The sequence below is a fragment of the Sus scrofa genome, chromosome 6, assembly GCF_054392235.1.
Source record: "Sus scrofa isolate SSC_HxYL_T2T_F1_AM1 chromosome 6, Sscrofa_HxYL_maternal_Yorkshire_Landrace_v2.0, whole genome shotgun sequence".
NCBI classification, from domain to species: domain Eukaryota; kingdom Metazoa; phylum Chordata; class Mammalia; order Artiodactyla; family Suidae; genus Sus; species Sus scrofa.
The window spans coordinates 97,009,963-97,027,401 of record NC_139388.1 but is presented as its reverse complement, the minus strand read 5'-3'; the positions used below and the strand labels follow the sequence as shown (position 1 = coordinate 97,027,401).

Genomic DNA, 17,439 nt, shown 5'->3' with positions numbered 1-17,439 from the left:
AAAGAGTGCAAGCAGAGGAAATGGCAAGTGCAAAGGCCCTGAGGCAGGAGGGGGCCTTACAAGTCCAAGAAATAATGAGGGAAACAGATGGCTGGAGCCAAGCAGCAAGGGGGAGGGAGGCCAGGAAGGGAATGGGGCTTGAGTGGGGCTTTGTAGGTCACTGAAAGGGCTTCAACTTTGACTCTGAGTGAGATGAGAGCCACGGGGAGTTTAGGGCAGATGATGACATGAACTGGTTTCTGTCTGATCAATATCCCACTGGCCGTTGGAGGAACGATAGACAGGATGAGGATAACAAAAGTGGGAGACCAGGGAGGGGGCCATTCCAATGATCCGGGTAAGAGAAAGGATGGCTTAGGGCTGGCGGGTAAACAGGGTTACGTGATATTTCTATTCTCCAACTTTTCATCGGGAAAATACTCAAACAAATGGCCAAGCTGAACTTTACAGCGACTACCTGTCCACCCAGGATTCCAGTTCTATTTTGAAAAGCAGAGTCAATGTGATTTGCTGAGCAAGGCCTGTGGGACACCTGAGGGATGTTGCTGCACCCAGTTGGCTATTTCGAACTGGAACCAGAACTGGAGCCCAGGTCTGCCCCATCACAACAAACTCAGAAGCCCGCTTTTTCTGAAAAGGATCATATGTTATGGACACTCTGCTAGTCTGTTGGTACCTAACCTTTCTTGGGTCATAAATCCAATAAACGGTGAACAGCCTGAAGCCTCTTCAGAAAAAAAAAAAGCACAGATTATTTGTAAACAATGGCAGGAGAATCGTGGACACAGACCATGAAAGACATAAAAGGGAGTCCATTTCACTCAATGAGAACATATTCAGTTTAGCAGAATCACCAGGAATAAACATTACTCATTTCCAGGGAGCTTACGAAGATCGGAGCCTCACAGGGGACCCCCTGCCTTGTCCTGAGTCTGCATTTCTGTCTGCCTGGCCTTTGGGCAACGGTGGGGATCACGTAGGGAAGTGGGGATATGGAAGAAGGTCTGCCCTACAAAATTCCCTGTAACCTGGAGGCCACGCCCCTGCATATTGGAAGGATCAGGGCCCCAAGGCCAGTGCCAAAAAGAGGCTTAGGGAGTTCCCACGGTGGCTCAGTGGTAACGAACCCGACTAGTACCCATGAGGATGCAGGTTCAATCCCTGGTCCCACTCAGTGGGTTAAGGATCCAGTGTTGCTGTGAGCTGTGGTGGAGGTCACAGACATGACTCAGATCCCATGTCGTTGTGGCTGTGGTGTAGGCTGGGAGCTGTAGCTCTAATTCAACTCCTAGCCTGGGAACTTCCACATGCTGCAGGTGCGGCCCTAAAAAGCGGGAAAAAAAAAAAAGAGGCTTAGGACTGAGGGAGCCTTCAAGCCAGGGTGTGTCTCCAAGAGATGCCACCCTAGAATGGGGGTCATGGGGATGGCACCCAGCCGGGTCAGACCCTGGGCCCTGCTGGCCTCAAAGCTTTGAGGTCAGGAAATCCGGAGGCAGAGGAGGGGGACCACGTTGCCACATCCCTCAGCCCCTTTGAGACCCCCAAGGCAGGAAGGCTGCCCGGGCCTCACCAGCTTCCCTCCCAGGCTCCTTCCTGGGAGGAAGGGGCTGCCCGCGCCAGCATCGACAATGCAAGGGAGGGAAGGAGGCTGGGCAGGTGTTGCAATCCACAGCCCCTGAGCCTGTCAGAGGCCGAGCTATTAACGACAGGGCTGGGGAGAGAAGTGGTGCTGCGGCTGTTTTCAGGAACTTGCCTTGAAGAGGAGAGCAGAGACCAGCGAGGCCAGGCAGGCGCCCAGCCGGCCAGCCGCAGGCTCCAGCGTGAGTAGGGGAACCCCGGGGAGGGCTGGATCTTGGGTTTGATGGGGCCCTGGAGTCCCAGGTCCACTCCCCCAGCTTTACCAAGTGCAGGGATGCAGGGGGCCTAGGCCTGGGACCAGAGCTCCTGCTTTGGGGTTTGTCTCTCTGACCCAGGAGCCCTGGACACTGAGTCTCTTTTCCCAGGGAGCCTCTACTCTGTGTGGGGAGGGTGGTGGTGGGGTGTTGGGGAAGTCACAAACTGACAAATACCTTTTGGGGGACCCTGAGCTGGGCTCAAGGAAGGGCTGGACTCAGGACGGAGCATAACCACCATCCCTCTTGAAACTCCGCTCTCAGAACCTGTGTCTTAAGCCATCTCTCTCCATCCCTGTCAATTTCACTCTCCATCCCTCTTTCCTCCCCAGCCCCTCCATGGCTTGTCGTGGCTCTCAGCGTCTCATGTCTGTCTCAGAGTCTCTCTGGGCCTCTCTTTGTGTTTCTCACAGTTCCCTTTGTCTCTTAGACCTTAAACTCCCTTGAGTATCTCTTGCTCCTCGGCCCCCAAGTGCCTCAGTCTCTGTGTATCTTGTGTCTCAGGCTCTTTCCTCTCTGCTGCCTCCGTCTTCATCTCCGAGAGTCCCTCTCCATCCTTTCAATCTGCGTATCCCACTTAACTTTTTACTGCCTGTCTCTCTCCCTGTGAACTACATCTGGAAGTCCTCCCTTTGTTCATTCCCGGCCCCCTCCTCCCACCAGCCCTCTTCACAGAGAAAGAATCTCCATGAAAAGGGGTGTAGAAAGAACAGGGGAGGGGGGGGTGTGCCCTGGAGAGGGGGAGGGGAGGAAAGCAGAAGGGAGGAGGTGGTGATGCAGTGACCCCAGGGGACAGCAAGGTGGGCTGGGACTCAGAAAGAGTCCAGAGAGTGAGCGGAGACGGCTGGAGCCAAAGGAGAGACAGGGGTGCCAAGGAGCAGGGGACCCTGAAACAGGGCTCCGAAATGGGCAGTGTGACACAGTCAAAAGCAAGGTGGCAGTCCTAGGAGGCTGTAAGCTGGGGAGAGAGGCATTAAACCATGCCGATTCCACCAGGTGGGGTCCTGCTTTATGGTGCATGAAAATAACATGGTTACTGAGTGCTTCCTCTGCGCAAGCTCTGTGTTAAGTGCTTTTATCACGGATCATCTCATTTCACCCTCACTACAACGCAGAGAAGTCGGTGCTATTGCTATCCCTCTTTCACAGATGGGCACACTGAGGTTCAGAAAGGCGAAGTAACTTGTTCAAGATCACCAAGCTGGTAAGTGGTGGGGCCGGGGTTCAGACCAGGCGGTCTGTCTCAAAGCTGGGCCCCCAGAGACCGAGACCATGCTCCATGCGATCCCAGATCCCACTTAGCTGGAGGTGGGGGGCACCCAGGGGTGCTGTGGGGGCCAGGGACTGATGCCAACCGTGCCAAACCCAGGCAACTCAGGGGGGGAGGATGCCTGGGCCCCCCGGGGGCTTGGGGTCAGGCTGCCCATTCTGGACAAAAGCCAATAGAGAGAGGGAGGAAATGTACCTTGCTAGGCACCAGGACAGGGATATGATCAAAAATACAGGGGAGATGGGTACCAGTGTCTCAACATCTGGACTAAGGAGGCTACATCTTCCCCACAAGGGTGCCTGGTGGGTAATCAAACTGGCATGTTGTAGGATGAAGGTTGCCAACTGCTAATGGGTAGGCTGGGGTGCTCTGAACAGTTGTGCAGGTTTCTCACTGCACAAAGCTGCCTAGCTGAGGAGCAAGTGGAGGCTGAAATCCAGCCTGTTCTCCAGTTGCCAGAACCCAGTGTTGGACTACATTTGTCCAGAGGAAGGGGCGCTTTTTTTCCCAATTTGCAAAAAGGTGACTTATAGGCTAGCATTCGCCTGGTGTTCTGATATCACAACATATAAGAACAGACCAGGGGTTTAAGTAAGACCCCTCTAGGTGGGAACAATCTTGGGTATCTGGGCAGTTCTTATTCACACCTTAGTCTTGGAGGGAGGGAAGAGGGAGAGAAGTTAAATCCCTTCTGAGCAAAAGGGAACTGCTGGGACACCATCTACACGCGTCCATGCATGTACATGCAGGCTAGTCAGCGACTCCCACTGACCTGTCACCAAGAGTATCAGTTAGTACTGGAGGATCAGGCGTCTGGCCCCAAGACCCCAGCCGGAGCAGAGTGGAGGATTAGGCTGGAAGCCCACCCCAGCAGTAGAAACCTTTGCACACCTCCTGCGACCAGTGAATTTATTAGAGGAAATAAATGCTCCCTCCATCCGGGCACCGTTGCCACGACCACAGGATGCCTAGTCCCAGAGGGCCTCCAGAAGTCTATGTCCAGAACTGGGGGTGTCCTCTCAGCTCACCTTGCCCTTCAGCCATTGCTGAGGCAGCCAGTTTCCCAAGGTGTAGCCTGTCCCCAGCTGCCCTGTAGAGTTGTCCCTTTCTGCCAGGGAGCATCTCTGACTCTTCGAGCATGGCTCACCCAAGGGAACCTGCCTGGTACTCATGTGTGTGCAACATGGATGTGCCAGGGTGTTGATACCCCCAAGAGACAGCCCCTGACCAATGGGGGAGGGGAGCAGGAATTGGCATATAAATGTTCCCATCCTCTTTGCCAGCCAAGGAATGGATTGTCCCTTGGGTGGACAGGTGTGCGGCATGTTCTATATGGCTCCCTGGAAGGTTCCAGCAGGATCAAGCCCATATCCAGTTGTCCATAGAGGTGACCAGCTTGATGCCGCACCTTGAGTTGGTTTTCCCTCCCTATCCTTTCATTCTCCCTCCTCGTCTCAGGCTCTGCTCTGTGGTGGGAACCCAGCTAAGACAGAAGGGAAAGGGGGAGAATGCTGTTCCCTGTGGTTCCTTTCCTTGCTATTCCTGGAAGGCAAATATAATAATATCGATGCCTATCACTTACAGAGTCATTTCCTATGTGCCACGCGCTGTGCAAAGCCCTTGACTTGCATTATTTTACGTCCTCCGCCCAAAACTCTATGCAGAACAGGCTGCTGTTACCTCCTTTTTGCAAAGAAACTAGGCTCAGAGAGGTCAAGTCACATGGCCAAAGCCACACTGTGGCAGAGCCAGGCTAGGCTCACTCTGACCCCAAAGCCCATGACCTTAACCATCCCCTTCTGCCTCCAGGTGAGCATCAAGCCGGCACTATGGTGGCGGGGCTGGGAGCCTGGAGCCTGGCGGGAGCTGTTCTGATCATCCTGCTGCTCCCCAGAAGTGAGTGCAGCCAGAGGTGGGGGTGCTGTGGGGAGAGGGGAATCACAAGAGAGACACTGGGGGTGGAGGAAAGAGTCATTTCCTGGTACTGCCGTTCCCAGAGAGCCTGGAAAGAATCCACTGGCCCACAGGTGTGGGGTAGCCAGCCTCCCACCCACAGACTGCCTCAGGCACGCCACCACCTCTGGGGAAGGGTGAGAGGACCTGGGCTGGCCAGCCTGGAGAAGGCAGGGAAGACACAGATCTTGTCTGCAAATCTCTGCAGGACTATCAGAAGGAATCCCTGAGACGTGCAACCTTTATGGGCAGCAAAGAGATCCGGATGGAAGCCACAGGGAGGCAGGTTTAATCCTGAAATAAAAAATCCCAGGAGTTCCCATTGTGGTGCAGCGGAAACGAATCCGACTAGTATCCATGAGGATGAGGGTTCAATCCCTGGCCTCTCTCAGGGGGTCGGGGATCACGGCATTGCCATGAGCTATGGTGTAGGTCACAGATCAACTCAGATCCCACGTTGCTGTGGCTGTGGCAGAGCTCTGATTTCGACCCCTAGCCTGGCAACTTCCAAATGCTGCGAGTGCAGCTCTAAAAAAAGCAAAAAGCAAAAAGCAAAAAAAAAAAAAAAAAAAAAAAAAGAATCCCAGGCAGAGCTCTCCAATTACAGAAAGTCTATCTTGAGAGGTAGAGAGCCTCCCATCTCTGGTGGCATGCAAGCTAAGGCCAGGACTGACAGAGCTGCTGCACAGCAGGGGTTGGTAAGCTTTGTCTGATGTAATGTTCAGCTTAGCAGGCCACATACTGTCTCTGTTGCCTGTTGTTTGGTTTTGGTTTGGTTTTTAACCCTTTAGAAATAGAAATATTCTTAGCTTACAAAAACAAGCCACCCTGGCCTGCTGTAGAGGACTCCATCTAGGGTAGAATTTTGGAGTACACAGTTGGCAAGGTCCCTTCCAGTCTGAAAACTGAGTCTGTGAAGTGGTAGGAGCCCCATGAACTTGCTCTGTGACCCTGAACAAATTGCTCCTCCTCTTAGGGCCTCAGCATTCCCAGCAGCAAAATGGGCTGAAGAACAGCTGGGAAAGGAGAGACGGCATCGTGAGCAAACTGCAGAGCTTACTTGTTTATTCCACACATAGCCACCCTGCTCCGTGCTAGGCGCTGGCTATGCAGACCGTAGATTCTCTGGCCTCACAGAATCTACGGTCTAGCTGTGGTGGGGACAGACAAGCGAATAACCACATGACTGGAAAATCATGAAGGAGAATAAGAGCTTTAGAAAAGTTCAGGAGGGAGTTCCCATTGGGGCTCAGCGGGTTACAAACCCAACTAGTTATCCATGAGGATGCAGGTTCAGTCCCTGGCCTTGCTCACTGGGTTAAGGATCCAGCGCTGCCATGAGCTGTGGTGTAGGTTGCAGATGCAGCTCGGATCCTGAGTTGCTATGGCTGTGGCATAGCCCGGCAGCTCCAGCTTCCATTGAACCCCTAGCCTGGGAAATTCCATTTGCTGCAGGTGTGGCCCTAAAAGGCAAAAAATAAAAATAAAGGAAAAGTTCAGGGGGTTTGGCCTGTTTTTTTATTTTGTTTTGTTTTTGTCTTTTTGTCTCTTCTAGGGCTGTACCCGAGGCACATGGAGGTTCCCAGGTTAGGGGTCCAATCGGAGCTGTGGTTGCAGGCCTGCAGCAGAGCCACAGCAATGCGGGATCCAAGCTGAGTCTGCGACCTACACCACAGCTCATGGCAACGCCAGATCCTTAACCCACTGAGCGAAGCCAGGGATTGAACCCACAACTTCATGGTTCCTAGTCGGATTCGTTAACCACTGAGCCACGTTGGGAACTCCTAGCCTGGTCTGTTTGGTCAGAACCTGGTCTGGTTTCCAGTAAGATACCTAAATGTTAACCAGGTGAAAGAGAGGAAGGGGTGGGAGAGAGGAAAAGAAGCGCCTCCAAAAGGAACAGCAGGTACAAAGATCCAGAGATGGGAGAGAGCATGGCTTCTTCATTTCAAGAAATAGCAAGGAGGCCAGAGTGACTGGAGCTGAGAGAGTACGGTCTGAACTGGAACCAGGAGAGCTAAGCAGGGGCCAGGCCACAAGGGCTCTGAGAAGGATCTGTGTCTTTATCCTAGCAAATACTTGCACACCAGACACTGTTCTAAGTACCTTACGTGTGTTCTCTCACCTAATCCTTCCCTCAATGCTAAGGTAGGGGCCTTTTTTATCCCCATTTTACAGATGAGAAAACTGAGGCACAGAAAGTCACATGATTAACAAGCAATAGAACCAGGCTCTAAAACCTAGGCAATCTGGTTCCAACAGCCATGCTCTTATCCCTCACACCATACTGCCTTTGTAACAAGCCACTGAAATGCTGTGATCGAGATGGGGTAGAGGGAGCTCCCTGGTGGTCTAGTGGTTAGGACTCGGTGCTTTCACTCCTATGGCGTGGCTTCAATCCCTGGTCTGGGAACTGAGATCCCCTATCAAGCAGCTTGCACACTGCAGCCAAAAAGAAAAAAAAAAAAAAAAAGGTGGGGTGGGAATCAGATTTGAATTCTAAAAAGATTGCTGTGGCCACAGGGCTCTTATCATTCTACCCACTGTTTCATCATCCTTGGGGAAGGGACTAGTCTCTATCTGGTGATGTGCTGGTGTCGGCCTGCAAGCGCTGATTGTATATGTCATCTCTTTCCAAGTTCACATTCAGTGATGTCACACACTGGTAGCCTGAAATTAACCACGGTGGGAATATTTACACCAGAGAAAGCAGCCCATGCTACAAACCCAGATCTGTTTCTCTCTGTGTAGCCAGTTGATAAACATCTACCCACACAGCTCAATCTCACCCCTGAGAGCCTCTCACAGTCCCCGTACACATCCTCCGCACTCCAGTTCCCACATCCTGGGGGGTAAAGCAGGACGGCAAAGGCACTGAGTCTAAGAGGACTGGGTCTAGGAGCCCAGCTCTAGCAGGCAGAGGCGTCACTTATGGCCGATTCTCTTCTCCCCCAGGCCTGGAGGAGTGCGGGTACATCAGCCTCCCAGCCCCCATCATCCGCTTAGGGGATCCCATCACAGTGTCCTGCATCATCAACCAGAACTGCACCAGTCTTGGCCCAGAGTCACAGATTCGATGGAAACTGGACACAGAGCTTCAGCCTGGGGGGAGGCAGCAGCACCTGCCGAATGGGACCCTGCAGTCCACCATCACCTTCCCCCATTTCAACTACTCTCGGGCCCTTCTCTCCTGCTGCCTGCACTGGGGCAACGGTCTGCAGATCCTGGACCAGGCAGAGCTGCAGGCAGGCTGTAAGTCCCTGCAGCCATCCACCCACTCTGCCTCCAATGCCTTCCTGCCAATACTAATAAGAACTATTCTTACGTGCGCTCTGGCTCAATACACACTTTACAGGCAAGATATCACGTGCCTACCAGTGGGGAGTGTTATTGAGCCCCATTTCACAGATGAGAAAACTGAGGCTCAGCAAGGGGGTGTGACATGCTAAAGGTCACAAACCAATAAGGATGGGGCCAAGATTTATATCACGCACGCATTGTGGCTCAAAAGCCAGTAGAGTAACTGCTGCTTTACATGGCTGCCGAGTAAGCCCAACTCTCCAACTGCAGGACAGTGTATCTAGGGAGGCCTTTCTCTATGAGCTGGGCTTGCTCTCAGCTTCCCCACTACCACAGATGCAGCCTTCTTCTCAAACTGAGAAGGATGGATTTGTGCCAAGCCAAATCCTTTCTTTAAAGACAAAGAAAGACCAAGATTCTTAGTTAAGAATCAATAACAGTAAGTGCTAACACTTACAGAGCACTCGCTGCAAGCCAGGCACTGCTCTGAGCACTGCATACATAGTAAGTCCTTCAACCCTCACAACAACCCTAGGCGGTAGGTATATTAGCATAACCTCTATTTTATAGATGAGGAAACTGAGGCACAGAGCAGTTAAGGGACTTCAAGATCATACAGCTAATGAATGGCAGAACCAGGATGAGAACCCAGATGCCACACTCTTACTGTCAAAAGGAGCGGAGTTAAGAGGGTTGGTAGCCCCATGGTCCTTGTCCCTGTACATGCCTGGAACTTAGTTTCCCCCAGGGCTGGCCCTCTGGGGTCACCCTGCGTGGAGTGATCCCAGAGAGAATGACCCAGAGCAAGGAAACGAGGCCAACTGGTCCCAGTGGGCGCTTCTGAATGGTCTTTCCTGAAGCCCTCTCTCTCCTCACCCTCCACACAGACCCTCCCCCCCCACCCTACAACCTGTCCTGCCTCCTGAACCTCACAACCAACAGCCTCAAGTGCCAGTGGGAGCCAGGCCCCGACACCCACCTCTCCACCCACTTCACCCTGAAGAGCTTCAAGTAAGTAAGGGTCTCTACTCCAGCCCCGGTCCTTTGGGTCCTGGGACAGAGCATGGGTTGGACTGAGGGGGTGGGAAGCCAGAGGAATCGATGGGAGAGACGGAAGAGCCTGGCTTTCCTCCTCTGCTTGACACCCAAGCTCACCCTGTTGGCAGGAGCCGAGGCAACTTCCAGACCCAGGAGGATTCCATCCCTGACTGCGTGCCTGAGGATGGGCAAAACCACTGCTCCATCCCCCGCAAGCATCTGCAGCTATACCAAAATATGAGCATCTGGGTGCAGGCTAAGAACGCGCTGGGGACCAGCACATCCCCAAAGCTGTGCCTTGTTCCCATGGACATGGGTAGGTGACGCAGGGTGTGGGGGAGGGGAGAGGCCCCCACAATGTGGGCAGACCCAGAGAGGTACAGGGAGGGAAACAGGCCCAGGGACAGTCAAAGAGATGCTGGAAGACCTAGAGGGAGAGGAAGAGAAGAGACAAAAAACACAGTGCAGTTGAAGACAGAGTTATGGCGACACAGACAGGGACACGGAAGAAACACGGCAAGGAGACACACTTTTTAATTCTTTCAGTAAATTTCCTCCAGTACTCATGATGTGCTAGGCACATGGCAATGAACAACACAGCACAAATCTTGCCCCCGGTTGGAGTTCCTGATGTGGCACAGTGGTTAACGAATCCGACTAGGAACCATGAGGTTGCAGGTTCGATCCCTGGCCTTGCTCAGTGGGTTAAGGATCCGGCGGTGTGGGTCGCAGATGTGTCTCGGATCCCACGTTGCTGTGGCTCTGGTGTAGGCCGGTGGCTATAGCTCCGATTGGACCCCTAGCCTGGGAACCTCCATAGGCTGCGGGAAGTGGCCTTAGAAAAAGGCAAAAAGAAAAAAAAAAAATCTTGCCCCCGAAATGCTACATTCTAGTGGGCAAAATAAAATAGAATGTGAGGTAATGGTGAGTGTGATGAGGAAGTTAAGCAGGGGTGGGACAGGGGGAGCTGGAGAGGGAGGGCAGTTGCTATTATTTCAGGAAGTGGTCAGGAAGGGAAGGCCTCATGGAGAAGGTGATATTTGAGAAGATCCTTGAAAGAAATGAGGGAGCGAGCCACTGGATATCTGGAGGGAACAACCAGTGCAAAGGCCCTGGGGCAAGAGTATGAAACAGGGAGGGAAACAGACACATGCGCAGAGACAGACCTGAAGAAACAGGGTGACACAGAGATGAAGAGTCACTGAGAGACAGAAGGATACAGAAATCCCATGAATGGAGACCCAGGGAGGAAAATAAAACCCCAGGCAAGGAGACAACCGGAAGCTAAGGCAGAGCCCTGGATGGAGCAGGGCAAGCGTCTGACAACCCCTCTCCCCGCAGTGAAACTGGAGCCTCCCACCCTGTGGGCCCTGGAGCCCAGCCCTGAGGTGGCCCCACCGCAGCCTGGCTGCTTGAGGTTGCGCTGGGAGACATGGAAGCCAAGCCTGCACATAGAGCAGAAGTGTGAGCTGCGCCACCAGCCACAGCGTGGAGAATCCAGCTGGGACCTGGTGAGGCGGAGGGCAAGCTCAGGAGCCTGGAGTGGGGGGGCGTGGGGAGAGGGGAGGTTGAGTTGACCCTCAAGGGCACAGGGATCCAGGCTCAGAGCCACGCCCCCCACCAGGTGGGTGCCCTGCCCTCCAGGTCCCTCCAGTATGAGCTCTGCGGGCTCCTCCCATCCACAGCCTACACACTGCAGATGCGCTGTACCCGCTGGCCCCTGCCCGGCCGCTGGAGTGACTGGAGCCCCCGCCTGGAGCTGACCACGGCACAGCAGCGTAAGTGGGTGCGGAGGGGATTGGAGCAGCCATGGGGACCCAGCCCAGCCTCCAGGGCCCTCCGTGACCCTCTCTTCTTTTTTCAATTTTTTTTTTTTGTTTTGTTTTTTGGCTGCACCCACGGGATGTGGAAGTTCCTGGGCCAGGGATCAAATCCAAGCAACAACTGCGACCCACGCTGGATCCTTAACCCACTCTGCTAGGCCAGGGATCAAACCCCAAGCCTCCTCAGAGACAACACTGGATTCTTTGTCTTTTTTTTAGGGCCGCACCCACAGCATATGTAAGTTCCCAGCCTAGGGGTCTAATCAGAGCTGTTGCTGCCAGCCTACGCCAGAGCCACAGCAACGCGGGATCCAAGCCGCGTCTGTGACCTACACCACAGCTCACAGCAACGCCGGATCCTTAACCCACTGAGCAAGGCCAGGGACTGAACCCACAACCTCATGGTTCCTAGTCGGATTCGTTTCCGCTGCGCCACAACAGGAACTCCAACACTATATTCTTAACCTGCTAGGCCACAGCGGGAACTCCCCTAAGCCTCTCTTCCTATTCCATCCACAGCCCCCATCGTCAGACTGGACACATGGTGGCGGCAGAGGCAGCTAGACCCCAGGACAGTGGATGTGCAGCTGTTCTGGAAGGTGAGCCCTTCTGAAGGCCATCCTTCCACCCCTGAGATCTCTTTCAACCCAAACAGACCCCTGTGAGCTGGGACTCAGGCCTCCAACAGGTCTGGGAGGCTGGGATGCATGTGTATGCAATGTGCATACGCTGGGCATGTGCCGGAGAAGTTGGGCAGTGCCCTTCTAGAGAGACTACAATGCAGGACTCACCCAGTTAACTGCCTGCTACATACGCCGACTTGCTTCTTCGTTCCCTGCCTCCTAGGACCTGGCCCAGAGGAACAGAGGGAAGAAGGGAGGGAGGTAGGAGGGCTGGCTCCCCAGCCTGGGGGGCTCAGTTCCTGGGGCATGTCCAGCCCATCTAGAAGCTCTCCCCGACTCAAGATGAGCTGGGCATCCCTTTATCTTTTTCCTCCTATACCCACCACAGCCAATGCCCCTGGAAGAAGATAGTGGGCAGATCCAAGGGTACCTGGTCTCCTGGAGACCCTCAGACCAGGCTGAGGCAGACCCCATCCTCTGCAACACCACGGAGCTAAACTGCACCTTCCAATTGCCTTCAGAAGCCCGGGAGGTGGTCCTTGTGGCCTATAACGCAGCCGGGACCTCTCGTCCCACCCCAGTGGTCTTCTTAGAGAGCAGAGGTAAAGGGGGCAGGCAGCTAGTAGGGCATGGTGGGGAAGCAAGTAAATTCAGAGGCTAGAGGGCCTGGGTTCAAATCCAGTCCTGTCACTTGCTAGTAATGTGATCTGGGCAAGTTACTTAGCCTCCCTGGCCTCAGTTTACTCATCTAGCAAATGGAGATGATACAGTGTCTAATTGAAAGCATCATGATGATTACATGAGTTAAGACATGTGCCTGGTGCAAAGTAACTGTTCTATATCATATGTGTTAGCTATTACTGCTGCTGCTGCTACTATTACTGCTATTATTATTTTTTTTATTACTATTATTATTAGCAACAGCAGTAGCAGCAGCAGCAGCCAGAACCAGGTTAGGCTGGTGACGATGGCTACACACACAGAGAATCCATTCTGCCAAGGAAATGAGAGAGAAAGCTCTAAGCTTTTCCAGCCAGAACACAGTCCCTGAGTTAACTGTCCATTTATAGGGAATCACCCACTACCACCTCCAGGTGCCCCTGAACATGGGTTCTCACAAAGTGAGACTGACAATAACAATAGCTAATATTCCCATGTCCCAGCCCTGTGACTGGAGACATGTTCCCCAACCTGTGCTTCAGTTTTCCCATTGATAAGATGGGACTGCCAGTGGACTCCGGGAATTAATACATACCAAGAACCACAGAGAGTTAGCTTTCCTCATTCCCAAACACCACTCTACGCCAGGCTCGCTTCCTGCAGCATCTCATTTAATCTGCACCATGACCCCATGAGGCGGACATTCTGATCATCATTCCCACCTTACAGATGAGGAAACTGAGGCTCAGAGGTTGACTCACCCAGGGTCACCCAGCTCGTGAGTAGCAAAGGCCAGACTTGAACCCAGGCCTCTGGCTGCACTCTTTTCATGATCATCTCCTACTCCGTCTCCAGGCCCGCCCCTGCGCAGACTCCGTACCACTGCCCGAGACCCTCACAGCCTCTGGGTGGGCTGGGAGCCCCCCAGCCCTCGGCCTCGGGGCTATGTGATTGAGTGGGGCCTCGGTACCCCCAGCCCCGGCAGCAGCCCTATGACCTGGCGGATGGAGCATAATGGAAGCATTGCGGGGACCCTGCTGCAGGGTGAGGCGGGCCTGGGGGACTGGGCGGGTGGGCAGGGCCCAGGAGATGGGGGCGCATTTTACCTGCCTGATGGTAGGCAAGGTGTGAGCTGAACCAGCCTAAAGAAGCAGATTCTCCAGTCTTTCCTGTTCCTTCACTGCTTTCATCGCACATCCTCAGAATCAGGAAGTTCTTCCTACCGGCTACCTGGATCCTGTCTTTCCAGCCCTGACTCTGCCCCCTTCTGAGCCCACTCTTCCACTTTCTGCCCCTTTTCCCCACCAAATGGTCTGCAAGCAGCCAGCCCTGCAGCGTGAGTCTGAAGTTAGCCCCTGACCACCACCAGAGGCCAGCCCCTAACCACAGTGCCAACCCCGATTTCTCCCTACAGAGAACATCAAGCCCTTTCAGCTCTACAAGATCACTGTGACCGCCCTGTACCAGGACGCCAAGGGACCCTCCCAGCACATCTACGCCTACTCCCAAGAGATGGGTTTGTCCACCCAATTCCCCCTCTCAGAATCCCCTCCTCTCTCTCTCAAGGCCCGCTGAGGCCCCCAAAATCAGGAATATGGGGGAACACTTCCTCCGTCCCTCCCTCTGGTCCAAAAGAGGGTCTCTCCCAACCCTGAGCTTACCCCAGTTTACACTGGGCCCCTGCAGCTGGAAAGAAGTCAGGCAGTGAGGTACTAGAAATTGGGTGGTGAGCTTGGCAGAATTTAGGGAGCAAGTCTGGTGAGAACTAGTCAGGTGTCTTGTGTGATAGAAATGGGATAAATTCAGAGCGTGAGTGGCTGTAAACCAGACAAACCAGGCTTGGCAGGAACCAGGTAGCAAGGCTTTGGAGTCAAAGAGACTCAGGTTCGAATCCCAACCCAGCCACCTATTAACAGTGGAAGGGATTCAGTAAAAGTTCCTGGAGAGATGAGCCTTGGGCACAAGTCCCCCTGGACTCTCTTATATCACCCCCACAAACTGTCCCAGCTCTTGGGTCTAGGAGTCACAAGAAGTCCAACTGGGCTCTCCACCCTGCCCTGCTCCATGTCAGCCCGTGCACCCTTCTCTGCCGGCAGCGCCCTCCCATGGCCCAGAGCTGCATCTCAGGCACATTGGCAAGACTTGGGCTCAGCTGGAGTGGGTACCCGAGGCCCCTGAGCTGGGGAAGAGCCCCCTCACCCACTACACCATCTTCTGGACCAACGCTCAGGACCAGTCCTTCTGTGAGTCTATCCTCAGCACCCCACAGCCCCAGAAGGCCCGGGAGGGGGCTCTTCAGCAGCCTGGGGGAGCCTCAGCATCCAGGCCCAAGCCAACCATTCTCCTCTACTCCCAGCCACTGTCCTGAATGCCTCCTCCCATGGCTTTGTCCTCCGTGGCCTGGAGCCTGCCAGCTTGTACCATGTCCACCTCATGGCTGTCAGCCAGGCATGGACCACCAACAGTACAAGCCTCACCCTGATGACCTTGGCCCTTGGTAAGAGGAGAGGGGGTGCTGACCAGACAAGGCTGTTGGGAGGGTGCCTCACCCTAGGGATCTCCATTTTGAGAGTAGAGAGGCCTTGCCTGGATCCCCCGGTCTAGGGGAAGAGGCCCAGCCCTGGCCTTGGATCCCTGTCTGAGGGAGGAGGCCCAGCCCTGGCCCTGGGTCCCCTGGTCTGGGGGAAGAGGCCCAGCGCTGGCCCTGGATCCCTGTCTGAGGGAGGAGGCACAGCCTTACCTGCTTGCACTCTGACCTCGTCTGGCTTTCCCCTCTCCCCAGAGGAGTCTGAGCTGCACATCCTTCTGGGCCTGTTCGGCCTCCTGGTCTTGTTCTTCTGCCTCTGTGGGGCTGCCCAGCTCTGCTGTAGACCCAGGTGAGTCCTTTTGAGGGAGATAACACCCTGATACTCCTGTCTACAGGGAACTGCAGGCCCACGTGAGCCGGTCTAAGCTCCTCCGGCCTTGCCAGGCCTCAGGGTCCAGGTCTGGCCATCAGGCCCTCCACCTTCTCCTCTCTGCACGAATTCGCCATCCTTTTGGCAGCTGGGAGCAGGTGGGAAAAGGGATGGAAAGACAGGAGGGCATGCTTGACCCAGCTTTCACCTGCCCCTTTCTCCTGCAGGAAGAATCCCCTCTGGCCAAGTGTTCCAGACCCAGCCCACAGCAGTCTGGGTTCCTGGGTGCCAACCATCACAGCAGAAGTGAGAACACTGAAGGGAGAGGGAAACGGGGCAGGGGGGATTGGGTCAGGATCAAAGTGAAGGGATTCTCGGAGTTCCCGTCGTGGCTCAGTGGTTACCGAATCCAACTAGGAACCATGAGGTTGCAGGTTCGGTCCCTGGCCTTGCTCAGTGGGTTAAGGATCCCCGCGTTGCTGTGGCTCTGGCGTAGGCTAGTGGTTACAGCTCCGATTAGACCCCTAGCCTTGGAACCTCCATATGCCGCAGGTGCGGCCCTAGAAAAAGACAAAAAAAAAAAGCATTCCCATCACTTCACCTCCCTCTGGAGCAAAGCAGACCTGAGTCTGAGTCCCAGGTCTACCTATTTCAAAGCCTCAGTCACCTCACTGTGAAATGGGACTAATCCCACACAGAACCGTTGGGGAGATTCACATAGCACATAGCATGTGTCAAGAACATCCTTTGGGCAAACCTTTGAGTTCTAGCAAAGAGCAGCAGGAAGACCCCACAACTGCCCCAAGGCAGGAAGGGACAGTGGCTGGGGCAGACATCAGAAATGAACTGGGCCCTCACCCCACATCTTTATGTCCAGGATACCTTCCAGCTGCCCAGCCTTCGGGACCCTGGCATGCCACCCATCACCAAGATCACAGTGCTGGAAGAGGAAGAGAAGAAGCCAGGGCCCTGGGAGTCCAAGCCAGGGCCCTGGGAGTCCAATGACAGCTCAGGGACCTGCAGCCGCCCCACTCTGGTCCAGGCCTATGTGCTCCAGGGGGACCCAAGAGTACCTGCCACCCAGGCCCAGCCCCAGTCCGGCACCAGTGACCAGGTCCTTTATGTGCAGGTGCTGGGCAGCCCCACGAGCCCAGGGCCTGGGCACTACCTCCGCTGCGACTCCACTCAGCCCCTCTTGGGGGGCCTCACCCCCAGCCCCAAGTCCTATGAGAACCTCTGGTTCCAGACAAGCCCCCTGGGGACCCCAGAACCCTTAGTCCCAAACCCAGAGGATGATTGTATCTTTGAGCCACTGCTTGACTTCCCTCTCCTGCAGGGGCTCCGGGTCAGTGGGGCAGAGGGGCTAGGGGGCTTCTAGGGCTTCCTGGGACCCCTACCTGGGCCTGCTTCTTGATAAGCCTGGACCATCCAAAGAAGAGGAGGTCAGTAAGCCCATCACTAAAACACCACCCAGCCCCAGCAAAGGCAGAAAGGCTCCCAGATGCCCCCAGCATCCCTCCCCCAACATCCCCATCTCATTGGGCTGGGCCTCCCACTTCAAAGGCCAGAGAATGCTTTGTCCAGACCTGTCCACTAGCCTTTTGTACTTTTTTCCTGTAATTTCAGTGTCTTAAACTGGTTTAAGGTTTGATTCGGTTTGGCTTGGTTTTGAGAAACTCCTGAGTGTGCCTGAATCTCTGTTCTTTTTCTTCTCAGAGCCCTTAGCAGTGTGGGGGGGATCGAAATCGTTCGTTCATTCTTTGTTTTTTCTTTGTTGTGATTTTTATGTTTTCCATTGTAGCTGATTTAGTGTTCTGTCGATTTCTACTGCACAGCAAAGTGACCCAGTCATATATATACATACTCTTCTTCTCACATTATCCTCCATCGTGCTTCATCACAAGTAACGGGATGTAGTTCCCTGTGCTATACAGCAGCATCTCATTGCTCATCCACTCCAAACACAACAGTTTGCATTTATTA

The 17,439-nt window shown here is 54.2% G+C and overlaps 1 protein-coding gene and 1 long non-coding RNA gene across 10 annotated transcripts in view; one reads left to right on the top strand and one right to left on the bottom strand.

Annotated features, from left to right (window-relative positions):
• Positions 1 to 17,439, bottom strand: part of LOC102167570 (uncharacterized) — a 238,898-nt gene that overhangs the window by 218,557 nt on the left and 2,902 nt on the right. The gene's annotated exons all lie outside the window — the stretch shown is intronic.
• CSF3R (colony stimulating factor 3 receptor) lies at positions 1,757 to 17,107 on the top strand. Of its 2 annotated transcripts, none has more exons than XM_021095950.2 (17): positions 1,757 to 1,820; positions 3,042 to 3,096; positions 4,972 to 5,058; positions 8,071 to 8,367; positions 9,303 to 9,426; positions 9,582 to 9,769; positions 10,795 to 10,964; positions 11,078 to 11,231; positions 11,796 to 11,875; positions 12,288 to 12,501; positions 13,415 to 13,603; positions 13,974 to 14,075; positions 14,656 to 14,802; positions 14,916 to 15,056; positions 15,342 to 15,435; positions 15,684 to 15,762; positions 16,334 to 17,107. In XM_021095950.2, the coding sequence occupies exons 3-17, from the start codon at positions 4,992 to 4,994 to the stop codon at positions 16,832 to 16,834; spliced, it is 2,547 nt and encodes an 848-aa protein (XP_020951609.2). In that variant the 5' UTR covers positions 1,757 to 1,820; positions 3,042 to 3,096; positions 4,972 to 4,991; the 3' UTR covers positions 16,835 to 17,107. The 2 variants fall into 2 exon arrangements, with proteins under 2 accessions (XP_020951609.2, XP_020951610.2); XM_021095951.2 differs by having other exon boundaries at positions 2,889 to 3,096.

What these genes read in the sequence shown, in the direction of transcription:
- CSF3R (XM_021095950.2), top strand. Translation starts at nt 4,992, where the DNA reads ATGGTGGCGGGGCTGGGAGCCTGGAGCCTGGCGGGAGCTGTTCTGATC. An exon ending in CATCCTGCTGCTCCCCAGAA is followed by an intron (nt 5,059 to 8,070) that starts GTGAGTGCAGCC and finishes CTTCTCCCCCAG; the next exon opens with GCCTGGAGGAGTGCGGGTAC. An exon ending in TGCGGGGACCCTGCTGCAGG is followed by an intron (nt 13,604 to 13,973) that starts GTGAGGCGGGCC and finishes TTCTCCCTACAG; the next exon opens with AGAACATCAAGCCCTTTCAG.